Source organism: Mauremys mutica, chromosome 9 (assembly GCF_020497125.1).
Source record: "Mauremys mutica isolate MM-2020 ecotype Southern chromosome 9, ASM2049712v1, whole genome shotgun sequence".
NCBI lineage: Eukaryota > Metazoa > Chordata > Testudines > Geoemydidae > Mauremys > Mauremys mutica.
This window is the reverse complement of record NC_059080.1, coordinates 53,768,997-53,781,111: the sequence shown is the minus strand read 5'-3', so window position 1 is coordinate 53,781,111 and position 12,115 is coordinate 53,768,997. Positions and strand designations below refer to the sequence as shown.

Below are 12,115 nucleotides of genomic sequence, written 5' to 3'. Positions count from 1 at the left end.
CCAAAGCCCTTGTGCTCTCCCTGCTGAGGCCAGGCTCACTTGGGGCAAACTCAGCCCCCCAGCACGAGCCCTGCCGGAGGAGCATGCAGTGGAGGAGGCCAGGTCTCGGGGATGCACAGCCAGACCATCCCCTGCAAGCAAGGGCCCTGGCCTGCCAGCAGCTCTGTGGCTTTCACAGAGGGAGAAGTCTGTTACGCTCATCAGTTTAAAGCTGCACCATCGGCTCCCTCTGAGGGGATGTGGAGAGTCAAACCCATCGGGACTGCACTGGTCCCCATCACAACTGCTCAGAGGCTCCTGGTACTGAAATGTTGCTGAGTGGTTGGGGCCAGCATAGGGACCAGACAACGGTGTACTGTCTCTGCAGGGTATGTTGGGGGGTTAATAACTGCATTGCTGATGTGCCCAATGAGCCGCGTGACTGTACCCGCCCCCAGCACTCATGTGTCCCCAAGGACACCCCCAGCCATTCAGCTTCCCTGTAGGGACAGGACAGGCTTAGCATCTATGATACTACCTGCCCCAGTCTCAATGCCATGGCCTGCCTCAGGAGCTGCAGGGTCGCTGGGTGATGGGGAGATTCAGAGAATACAGTTACTTCACCAGGAGCTGCTGATACTTTTGGGAATATTAACAGCTTCGACATGGGAACGCGCTAGCCCTGGGATGGCCAGAGGGCTAATTCCAGTGTTAATTATGCTCTGTGGGTCAGCGTATTAATTTAGGACTAAACACTCCCCTCAACCTGCAGAACTCCCAAAGATCAAGGGTAGAATGTGGCATTTACGTAGCAACTAAACATCTAGTTATTATCCCTTAGTTGTTCAGTACCTTCATGTCACAATCAGTGGGAGATATGCTCGTAAGGTTTACAGCACTAATTCTGCCTCTGTTCTCTCCCCCTTCCCTGTCTGTTCCTCCGTCTGCTGGTCCTTCCCTGCAGCAGCACCCCCTCACCTTGCACCAGATACAGCGATGAAGTAGTTAATGACAGGGGAAGTGTCATCACTGGGTTGTAAGGGTCTCACTCCAATTAGATGACTAGCGGGTGGGAGAGTTCACAGCTCAGAGCCGTTGTTTCAGGCTCTCTGCAGACTCAGGCAGACAGCACTGCAGTGGTTTATACTCGATCCATGTTCAGATGTTTTTCTTTACAAGTGCCAGGGCTAGAAATGGACTTGTTGGTTTCAAACAAAAGCTGAGCTTCTGCACAAGCCAACCTGTCTTGTGATCCATTCAAATGCCTCAGCTGGACTGGATCTGGGACACCCCTGCTCTAGGCTCAGACACGCATTTCTGTCTTTTTAGCCTAATCTGGACATTATTTCCCAGTCAACACCCCAGATGCAGGCAGAGGAGTCCAAAGGTCAAGCAGAGGATGGTGGCATCACTTCTAGGGGGGATGCTGTACAGACAGTGTACCTCCCCACATGGCCTGCAGGCCTTCAGCCCAGACACGGAGAAGGAGACGGGGCGTCAGATGAGCAAGGCCTATGTGTCAAAGCATGAATTCATGCCAGGGAGGCTGGGGTGAGTTCCCTCTAAGTTATAATGATGTAAATCAGGAGTAGCTCCACAGAGGGCCATGGAATTACCCCTGTGCAAAACCTGTGTATGTGCAAGCAGAACCAGTCCCATTCTGCACATGGCAGATAACGGGGCCAGATCCTGAACTGGCAGAAATGACCACTGGCTATGCCAGTTTCTACCAGCTGAGGATCTGGCCCAAAGCATATTGCATGGGTAAAGCCATCCCTTGAGCGCTCAGTGGCCTGGTGGCTACTAAGGACTAATTTCCCCCCGGACACAGGTATTTATTACAAATGTATCAATGGCATGAGAGGACACTTACTGAATCAATTCTCTATGTCCTTGTTAAGTGTGCTGGGATCTCTCAAATGCCAAGAAATCCCAGGCCAATGTGGAAAGGCCCCGCTCCAGGCAGAAGGGAAGAAATACGATCAAATGGTGGTTGTAGGGAAAGCCATTCCAGACCGGTAGCAAGCCAAATAATGCAGTGGTCTGGCAGTGCTAATCTTGTCTAAATACGGTCTCAGATTTGCTGCAAACTTGCCCAACCTTCTGTACTGGAGTAAGCTAGGGGCTGTGGCCTAGGAATTTGTCCACAAATTGTTTGGGTATTGGGGAGCTTGTGTTTATGACTAAATTAGGCTTATAGTGGAAAGCCAGCTTCTAGCATAACAACTCTGCAGAGCTAATGTGACTGGCCCTAATGCAAGTCATGCCATTAATGCTGGCCTAGTCACTGCCATGTGGAGGCGAAGCAAAGCTGTTTATTTTGGAAGCTGCAGCCCTTCATCTCGGATCCCATTAACATCCAGCACTCTTGCGGTGTATTTTCATTCGGTGCAGCTGTCTAAATCAATGAATTCCAACATTCTGAGTGTGGAATTACACACAGTAACAGATGTGGCCCTAGCACGGAGGGAGTTAAGTTCCGTAGTGACCATTTACTAAAAGGACATCATATGCAATTGGTCTTAATTGTTAGAATTATTGAGTTAAGAGAGGCATTAAACAAAACATCATTCCGCCCCCTTATGCAAACACTGAAGCCCACTTTGGTGTGTCATTGCAGGCGAGTTGCTGTTGTTCTGCATTCACTGCTCAGTGTATTACTGTGGCAGGAATAGTTTGATTGGGCAAAGACTGACTAAATGACAGGAAAAAATCCCATCGAGACCAGCCACGGTCATCAAGGCCTAGCTTCACAAAGGAACTTAGGCGCTGGGACGCTGAGTATTGCCGCACTCATCAGGGATGGGGAGGGCCCCTGCGTCACGTTGCCCCTATGGCTGAGGAGGAGGAGGGTTCTGAACAGCGACCTGTCACCTCACAGGTGCTGGGCTGTGGGCTTCCCTCAGCCTCTCTGGTTAAAGCTGTCCTACAGCGGAGAAGTGAGGAAAGAGCGCATGAGAATGATTGTATAGCCGGCTGGTAAGAGCACTTACCCAGGAGCTGGGACTCCCAGGCGCCAGGTCCCCTGCTCCAATGACACTGAGTATTTATCCACAATTCAACAGCTTCAACTGGAGAGACTGAGGGAAGATCACTGCAGAATAGCTAGAGCCCTGTTCAAATCCCTTCTTTTCATCAGGTGGAGGGGGTACACGAATGGGGGTCTCCTACATCCCAGATGAGTCCCCAAATCACTGGGCTAAAACATAGGAGGGAGCTCCTCCTTCCTCAGCTGTTTTGTGTGAACTCACGTGTGGTGCCCGACCCAGTAAGCATGCTCAGGGCACACCCATTGGATTCGGCCCCACATGCAACTTAGGTGGGCAAACGCCTATCCCCTCCCCATCCACGAGTCATGCCCAGGCTTAGGTGGAAGACAGGCGGCTGGACACCACGCTGGAGGCAGCCGGGCACATGCTCAGAGGCAGAAACTTTGGTGCCCATGGAACATTTTACTGCAAAAAACGTGACTTGAGGCAGCCACAGGGTTCGGAGGGCGTTTTGTGGAGCCTACAGCCGGGACTTAGATGCCTAAATCCCTTTGTGAACTGAGGCCAAAGTGCTAGAGTCTGGACCTCTTCCTGCCCCACAGCTAGCTAATGGACTGAGGGGGCTCGACAGATGTTCTCGCTAAGCAGGTTTATATGAAAACTCTTTCGTAGCTTGTTTTGAACTGTTTTTGACCTGGAGATCCTGGTCGGCTTGCCTGGGAGCTACGTGTGACTGGCTGGCGAAAGGCTGTGACCACGTTGTTCATTTCTAGCGATGAATTGTGGCAGGGTGGCTGGCTGGCTACGTGTGACTACGTGTGGCTACGTGTGACTGGCTGGCGAAAGGCTGTGACCACGTTGTTCATTTCTAGCGATGAATTGTGGCAGGGTGGCTGGCTGACTACGTGTGGCTACGTGTGACTGGCTGGTGAAAGGCTGTGACCACGTTGTTCATTTCTAGCGATGAATTGTGGCAGGGTGTCCAGCGGCTTCGTAAGGAATGGGAACCCCGAGGTGGATGTTTGGGGGCTGCACAGGAATCCAAAGGAAGAATGACCGGAAAAGGGATCTGCAGTCTATCTCCCATGGTGCTACTTCCCTCACAATGCCTGGTCCGGACGTGTGCCTATTTACGACGCTGACACTTTAACAGCAGCTATTTCAAATTCAAACCCAAATACGCAACCTCACTCACCTTGTCTCCATAACCTGGCTTTCTCGAGTCATCCCCCTTGTCCTCTAGACCCACCCGCCAGCCACGTTTTACTGCTCCGGCCCTGTGGGGGGATGGCAATGGCTAGGGGCACAATTTAGGCCCTGACTGCTGGGTGCTTTCTGCCCAGGCCGCTGGCGTGCTAGCAGCTAAGGAAGGCGACTAGAGCTGGTTCAAGGAATAAGCTCAGATACAATACAGTTCCCAGCATATTCAGGGCCAAATATGAGGACTCTGGGCTTTAACAGTGGTGCCAGGGACCCAGCCTAAGGAACAGAGCAAGAAATAAATAATAGCAGTAGATGCTCAGCCTAGTTTAGGGTTAATTCCTTTATAACGTGCTGTCCCATAACCCCACTTGGGAGTCAACATTTTTACGTCAAACCCAGTGAGACGGCAACAAGACCGAGTAGCTCGCACACACAATATAGACACTTCCAGTCCAAAAGATCCCAAAGCACTTTACAAATAAGTCTCTAGAGGAGCCACAGCATTCAGCATCCTCTGGATCTAAGGTGAGTGACGTGAGTGTGATCGGGTGCAAGGGAGGGGTCTGACATCCAGGTCAGTGCCTCTGGCAGAAGTAGAGAAATGACATGAGCTCTGGGAAACCCTGGGCTCCGGAGCGTCTTCCAGGCACATGCCCTCCAGGATGTCTGAGCTCAGGGCTACAAGTGAGACATATCAGCTGGCTGATAGGGGGAAGGGAGACATCTCCTGCTTCGTATTCCTTGAAGCAGCACCAGTGCCAGCCTAGAGAAAGATCTCTGCTGTTCTCCAAGCCCCAGGAGAGCATGACCATGGCTGACATAGACAGGAGCAGCCAAGATTTGGGGTAGGCATCAAGAGAAAAACGGAGGGTACCTGGAATGAAAGGGAGGGGGCAGTGGGAAGATCCCGTATGGACTGGCCTAGGAGTGAGGTGCTGGCCTAAATCCAAGCTCAGGTGCCCCTAGGAGTGGGGCAAGTGTGGTGGATGGAACAATGCCACTTAGCGAGAGGATGTACGGTAGCCCAGGTGCATCAGCAGCAGTGTGAGGGCAGGCCATGGGATCTGCTGCCCCTCCCCACTAGTGTTAGCTTACGCCATGACAGTGGGGACTGGGGGACCCAGCAAAGATGAGGCACCCATTGCGCTAGGTGCTGTACATAACACAGGGAGAGACAGCCCTTGATGTGCAGAGCCTACAAGCCCCACAGGCGAGCCAGAGGAGCCATGGTACCGACAGGAAACTGAGGCCTAAAGAAACTCGGGCCCGGAGTTACAAAGGGACTTGGGCGATGTGACGTTGGGCGTTGCGGAGCCTACCAAATCACAGGCTCACACTGGGATCCACAAAGCTGCGGTTGGTGCCTAGGGTCCCTATACAATGCATGGGGAGAGACGGGCCTGAGAAGGTGCCCCACAAAGCCAGCACGCTAGGTGGGACCTGCCTAAGCCAGCCAAGGGGAGGTGCCGATACATAAGAGAGGGGCTCCTCTACCCATGGGACTTCGAACTTTTGTGAGTCCCCCCTAAGTGATGGGCCCAAGCTCCCCCAGGGAGTCTGTGGCAGAGCTAGGAACTGAACGCCGGTGTCCTGGCCCGGTACTAGGTGGCACCACACATCAGGAGCCTTTCACCTCTACAGACGTGGGTGGAAAAACTGGCCCATGAGTTAAGTCTCTTTCCAGGTCCCACTTGTGCACATCCCAAACCCACTGCTAACTCAGCCAAAGCATCAGGCTCTGCCCAGGAGAAAGCCAAGGCCACAACAAAAGGGGAAGTTGTCAGCTAAATTTGTTGTGCGTTGGCAGAGCTGTGTGGGGAAGTTCCTGCAAGGAGGAGGGCCTGGCACAAGCCGCTGCCATCTCTGACTCACGAGAGTGTTACGTTCACTCGCAAGTAATGATACAAGAGAGTGAGAAGGAGAGTCATGTAGCATGGCATGTTATCCACGGTCCCGCTGAGCCTGGAGGGTTAAGCCAAGGTACACACCCAAAGCCCCAGTTTAGAGCAACAGGAGACAAGGGGACCAGGCAGGCAGATCTCCATGACGCTTCTCCCAGCTCCGGAAAAGCCATCCCAGGTGGCAGCCGTAATCTCAGTAATAGGCCCCCAAAAGAGCAGTGACCTTCTGCAGCAGTTCCTTGTGGTTTGCGTACAGCGGAATTCTCTTGTCCACCAGCTGCCACCGGACACACGGCTCTGGGTCCCTGCCCTGGAGAAACTGGGAGAGGAAATCCAAGATGTTACATGCAGGCTGACATTGCCACAGAGCGCGTGTTTCCAGCTGCACTCGGCATGTGGCTGGCACAGCAAAGCCTGGGATGGGATGGCTCAGGGGTGGAGGAGCTGTTTTCCTCAAGCCTTGATTACCTGGGACTAGCACAAGCACTAACTACTGGTGTTTTAACAAGGGAACTCCAACGGTGTTGGATAAAAGGTAGTTCCTGGGGCTATGTCCTCCCCACCGATGAGATGCCGTTCCTTCCCCCAGGACACAGCAATGGCCCGGCTGCTCTCCCTCAGTGCTGAGCGGAGGCCAGCGTCAGGCAGGTAATAGATTTCGAATGAAGGAAGTCATTGAATTTTCCTGGGATCTGGTCTCATGGTGCATGTACAGTCCTTCCACACTAAACTTAACAGCACGCCCTGCTCCACCACTGTGCTTCTCCCTGGCCTAGGGTTGCCAACGGTCTAATTGCACAAACACAAGCACCCTAGCCCCGCCCCCTGCCCTGCCCCTTTCCCAAGGCCCCACACCTGCACCACCCCTTCTCCCAGGCCCCGCTCCCCCACTCACTCCAGCCCCCCTGCCTCCATTGCTCACTCTCCCCCACCCTCACTTGCTTTCACTGGGCTGGGGCAGGGGGATGGGGTGCAGGTTTTAGGCTGGAGGATGGGGCCGAGGGGTTCAGAGTATGGGAGAGGGCTCCGGGCTGAGCCTGGGGCAGGGGGTTGGGGTGCAGGAGAGGGTTTGGGGTGCAAGCTCTTGGATGGAGTTTGGGTGTGGCAGGGGGCTCAGATCTGGGGCAGGGGGTTGGGGTGCAGGAGGAGGCTAGGGGTGCGGGCTTTGGGAGGCAGTTTGGGGGTAGGAGGGGATTCTGACCTGGAGCAGGGGTTTCAGGCAGGGCTGGTGCAAGGATGTTTCGCGCCCTAGGCGAAACTTCCACCTTGCGTCCTCCCCGTGCCCCCGCTCTGAGGCGCCCCCCCCCCGCAGCAGCTCCCCCCATCTGCCCTGAGGCACCCCCCCGCCCCAGTTCACCCCTGCTCCGTGCACGAGCACCCCGAGCACGCCATTGCTGCTTCACTTCTCCCACCTCCCACCTCTCAGGCTTGCGGCGGGGCAGGGGTGAGCTGGAGCGGGGAGTTCCCCTGCGTGCCACCCCACCCCCCTTTACTTGCTGCAGGCGGCCCTCCCTGCGCTCCCCTGACCCAGCTCCCTCTGCCTAAACGCCGGCAGTGACCTGGGCGGCCAAAGATCCGGCCGCCGCAGTCGCTGCCGAAGAAAATGGCGCCCCCCAAATTGCAGCGCCCTAGGTGACCGCCTAGTTCACCTAAATGGTTGCACCAGCCCTGGTTTCAGAGTGCAGGCTCTGGGAGGGAGTTTGGATGCAAGAGGGGGCTCAGGGCTGCGGTGCAGGAGGGGTTCAGGGTGTGAGCTCTGGGAGGGAGTTTGGGTGCGGGAGGGGGCTCAGGGCTGGGACAGAGGGTTGGGGTGCATCCAGAGGTTCGGGGTGCGGGCTTTGGGAGGGAGTTTGAGTGCGGGAGTGGGCTGGGTCAGAGGGTTGCGGTGTGGTAGGGGTTCAGGGTGCAGGCTCCAGCCGGGTGGTGCTTATTTCGGGTGGCTCCAACAAGCGGCAGCATGTCCGTCAGCGGCTCCTAGGCTCACAGGTGGCCAGGTGGCTCTGTGTGCTGCCCCTGCCTGTAAGCACCGCCCCCACAGCTCCCTTGGCCACAGTTCCACGTTCCCAGCCAATGGGAGCTGCAGAGTCGGCGCTTGGGACAGGGGCAGCACGCAGAGACCCCCCCACCCCGGCCATGCCTCTTCCTAGGAGCCACTGCCAGACATGTCACTGCTTCTTGGAGTGGCGTGGAGCCAGGGCAGGTAGGGAACCTGACTTAGCCCCTCTGCGCCACTGGACTTTTAGTGCCCTAAAATCTTCTGGATTGGCTTCAGTAGCCTCCGGGAGATCGAGCCCGATTCTGGGAGACTCACGGCCAAACTGGGAGGGTTAGCAACCCTACCCTGGCCTCTCCTCCCTCCTCCCTTTCTCTCCTCTTGCAGCCCCTTTCACTCCGTCTCTCCTCTGCCTAGCTCCATTTCTACACCACCCCCATTGCTATCCAGGAGTCCTCTCTCACCTGCTCCTTCTCTGCATTGTCCAGGCTGGGTCCCCCCACCTGCAGGCAGAGAAACAGGATGGAATGGGACCACAAGACTTGTGAGCACACCACCACCACGCTGCTGAGATCTGGGCCATTCCCCGGGCTCTGCAGCTTGATCCCACACCCACTGAAGTTGGCACGAGGGGTGAGGCCTTTCTGCATGGAAGTTAGTGCTTTGTGGGACAGAAGGCAACAGGCATTTACCGAGTTCGGCCGCTTCATCTGCACGTCGTTCTGATCTTCAAAGTGCACGTTGATGGCCACTGTCTCGATCCAGGCATTGTCCGTGTTCCTGGGGTCATCGACGTAGCCTTTGTATACCTGATGGATAGAGAGGGCAGCTGGGAAGGGTTCCCTTTGGGTTTCAGTGTGTTAGCAGAAGGTCAGCTGTGACCTGGCTCAGGAATGCCAGAACAGGAGGGCCAGGGGGCCATGGCACCCCCACTTTTTACCCCCATTAGCAGGGCTGATGCAAACTTCCACCTTGCGCCACCCCCGCACCCTGCCTGGGAACTCTGCTTAACCACAGCAAGTCCCACACGATGGTTGTTGTGACCAGCAGGACAATCCTGGCCTGTTCTACCATTCCTCCACAGACCACACCAGCGTCATGTACACAGAACTGCAGCCTGGGGCCACCCTGTCCTGCGTGGGAGGAACTGGCATGTTATCATCATGGCAACGTGCGTCTGACTCTTGTCCTGCTTCCCAAACACAGTGCCATGCGGCGTTCCCAGCATACCTCTGCACCTTGGTTCAGCAGGTTCTGGAACTCTGGCCAGAACTCCTTCTCCAGGACCCGCTTCAGCTTCAGTGGCAGCGATTCCCCTGGCTCCAGTGATCCCTGCACAGAAACAGATCATCACAACTGGGCACTGTCTGCACAGACCGCTGGGACTCCTCCCTGACTGTAGCAAAGAGAGCAGGCCCTATGCTTGCTACTAAGGAAGCAGGAGTTCCCAAACTATACACTGCCCCAGACGGGGGAACAAGCATGGAGCATCCCACAGGTCTGCTCTGGGCAAGGAGTGAAGGGACACCCATGACAGAAACTCCTCAGGTGTGCGTGAAAATATAGTTTTGCACATAACTTAATTCACCTCTGGAACTCACTGCCACATGATGTTTCTGAGGCCAGGCTTTGAGCAGACACTCCTGAGTCAGAACTGGCTGTTAAACTAACAAGGAGGAAAATGATACAGACTATTAATCACCTGCTAGGCTGGGGGACGATGAAATGCCGTTTGTAGTATCGTATTGCATTATAAGGTGCATTCTGCACTGGACAGGCTAAGGCCAGATGGACAACTGGGCTGTTCTGGCAGAATTATGAGACCTCTGGGCATGGGGGATAAGACGCACTGAATCCCAGCTGAGGGCAGATTGTATCTCCCTCCTGCAGAGACCCACAGGGCCTGTCTATGTTTTACATTTTGGTAACATGGGTATAGCTTGTGATGCCAATAACATCTCTCTGCCTACGTTTTCTGAGCCTTTGAAACCTAGGTCAGGTCGATGGGCTCCTTAGCACTTACCCCTGGCAGAGCCCAGTGATCTGACACAGGAGACTTGACAACTAAGACCTCCAGCATTTTCTTTAGGCTCTTTCTATAAATGGATCCATCCATATTCCTTCTCCAGCTACAAAAGAGAAATGTGTCATGCTGCCCTGGAGCTGGCTCCTCCGGTACCTCCCCGTGGCACGGCAGCGAAGATCAGTTTCAGTGCTCAGGGAGGGCCGTGACGGACTTTGCTGGAGATCCCGGGCTCTCACGAACCATCAAGGAGATTACACACTCCTAGCCTTTACATCTGTTAGAAAACAAGCCAGTTTCCCAAGATCCCCCAGCCCTGTTTCCAGGATAACAAGGGGAAAGCTCGGCTCCTGAGATAAGTGGTTAAGCGTGGTCGTGGGCCAGACAGACACCAGGGACTTCTGGAGTCTAATCCTTTCTCTATTCCCAATTCACCACGTGGCCTTGGGCTAGTCATTTACCTTCTGCAGAGATCTAATACTCCCTATCTGAGTGCAGTGAGCATCAATTAGCTAATGACTGTAAAGTGCTTTGAAAGCATTAAGTGGTGTTTACTGTAAGTGCTAAGCAATAATTGCTACACAATAGCACCATGGTCTATGAAATAAGAACAGGCTGCTCTTTATTTAAAACAAAGAACAGGAATCATTTTAGCAATGCATTCCCTTCTGTACGACAGAGGCCTCTGCCCCGTGCGTTACAGACATAATGTTCCTAGCTCAGCCAGTAGAGGGTGCTGCTCTAGTCAAGTAACTGCCACGTGCCAAGAGAATGGTGCCCAGACGTGCAAGCCGAGATCTCACTCGCTGTACTCACCATGTCACTATGGGGTGCAGCACACGGTTCGGTCCAAAGAAGCGTAGGCTTCCTCGGCCTCGTAACCCCGTCCTGCCCATAGGATTCCTAGCACAGAAAGAGCCAGAGAGGCATTGGTATCCCTTTGCCAGGATTATTGGCTAGTTCAATCACGCCGTCGCTCATGGAACTCAACGGCCAATGTCACGGGGTGACGCTGTGTTTGTTCAAACAACAAAGGCGCCGGAAATGTTTCAGCACAGCCCTGGAGGAAGACACATTTCCACTCCTGTTTTTGCTTCTTGGAGCTTTGGAAAATTCCAACCATCAAAGGATAATTGCTCAACCCAATTTCAGGAAATGAACATAAACGAACATTCCAGACGCCTTCACCGGGATGGGAGAAGTTATGGTGGCTTCTAGTTATGAGTGCACAGTGGGGTTACCTAGAGCAGCGGGGGGCGCACTGGAAGGTGGGAATGCTTCCACCGGGATAGAAAGGGCCATGTCTCTTGGTTCATGTTCACCATCCCGTTTCCCTGGGAGCCATTGGCTGTTTCCATTTCACTTTGTCATGAGGCTTCTAGGGGACAATTGCATGGAGCTTTGGTTGGTTTAGGATCAAGGGCACTATTTTCCGCAGTGTCAGAGGCACCATCAGACACATGGCCTGGTCCCCAGCCATGGAGAGAAGTTTACAGAGTGACATTGGGTAGAAATGTTTGCCCCTGTAGAACCTGCTTTGACACATTAGGGTTTCTTTCCCTGGACTTTCCCCACACCTCAGCCAGCTGACAGCTTGGGCTGGCTGGTGAACCAGGGTGGCCGGTGGCCAGGAATAGCTTAAGCCGGCCAATGGCCAGGGACGACTTGGGCTGGCCGGCGGCCCAGGGATTGGGCTGGTGCTTGGGCCAGCCGCAGCCTGGGATTCTGGGTGGTTCAGCCAGGGCTCCTCTGGCCACGGGGGGAAGGGAGCTCAGGGCTCTGGCGGGGGAGGGGGTGTGGCCTTGGGCAGAAGGGGCAGGGCCGGGGGCTACCAGGGCCACCCAGAGGATTCAGGGGGCCTGGGGCAAAACAGGGGAGTGGACATAAAAAAAGGCACCACCTGCTGCGGCGCTTGTACTCACTGGGTGGCGCTCTGAGTCTTCGGCGGCGGCAGGACCTTCACTTGCTCCGTGTCTTCGGCAGCACTGAAGGACCCGCTGCCGAAATGCCACCGAAGACCCGGAGC

At 54.8% G+C, this 12,115-nt stretch overlaps 1 protein-coding gene across 2 annotated transcripts in view; it reads right to left on the bottom strand.

Annotated features, from left to right (window-relative positions):
* Positions 1-4,513: 4,513 nt before the first annotated feature.
* The window catches only part of TRPM2 (transient receptor potential cation channel subfamily M member 2), a 76,886-nt gene continuing 69,284 nt past the window's right edge, over positions 4,514-12,115 (bottom strand). The window contains exons 25-30 of one of the 2 annotated variants that reach the window (XM_045031237.1): positions 10,906-10,992; positions 10,090-10,195; positions 9,297-9,398; positions 8,759-8,875; positions 8,531-8,569; positions 4,514-6,392 (exon numbers count right to left, since the gene is read on the bottom strand). In XM_045031237.1, the coding sequence (XP_044887172.1) occupies positions 6,267-6,392; positions 8,531-8,569; positions 8,759-8,875; positions 9,297-9,398; positions 10,090-10,195; positions 10,906-10,992 (577 nt within the window). In that variant the 3' untranslated portion in view covers positions 4,514-6,266. The remainder of the gene's footprint in view (positions 6,393-8,530; positions 8,570-8,758; positions 8,876-9,296; positions 9,399-10,089; positions 10,196-10,905; positions 10,993-12,115) is intronic. The other variant, XM_045031238.1, reaches the window with a different exon arrangement.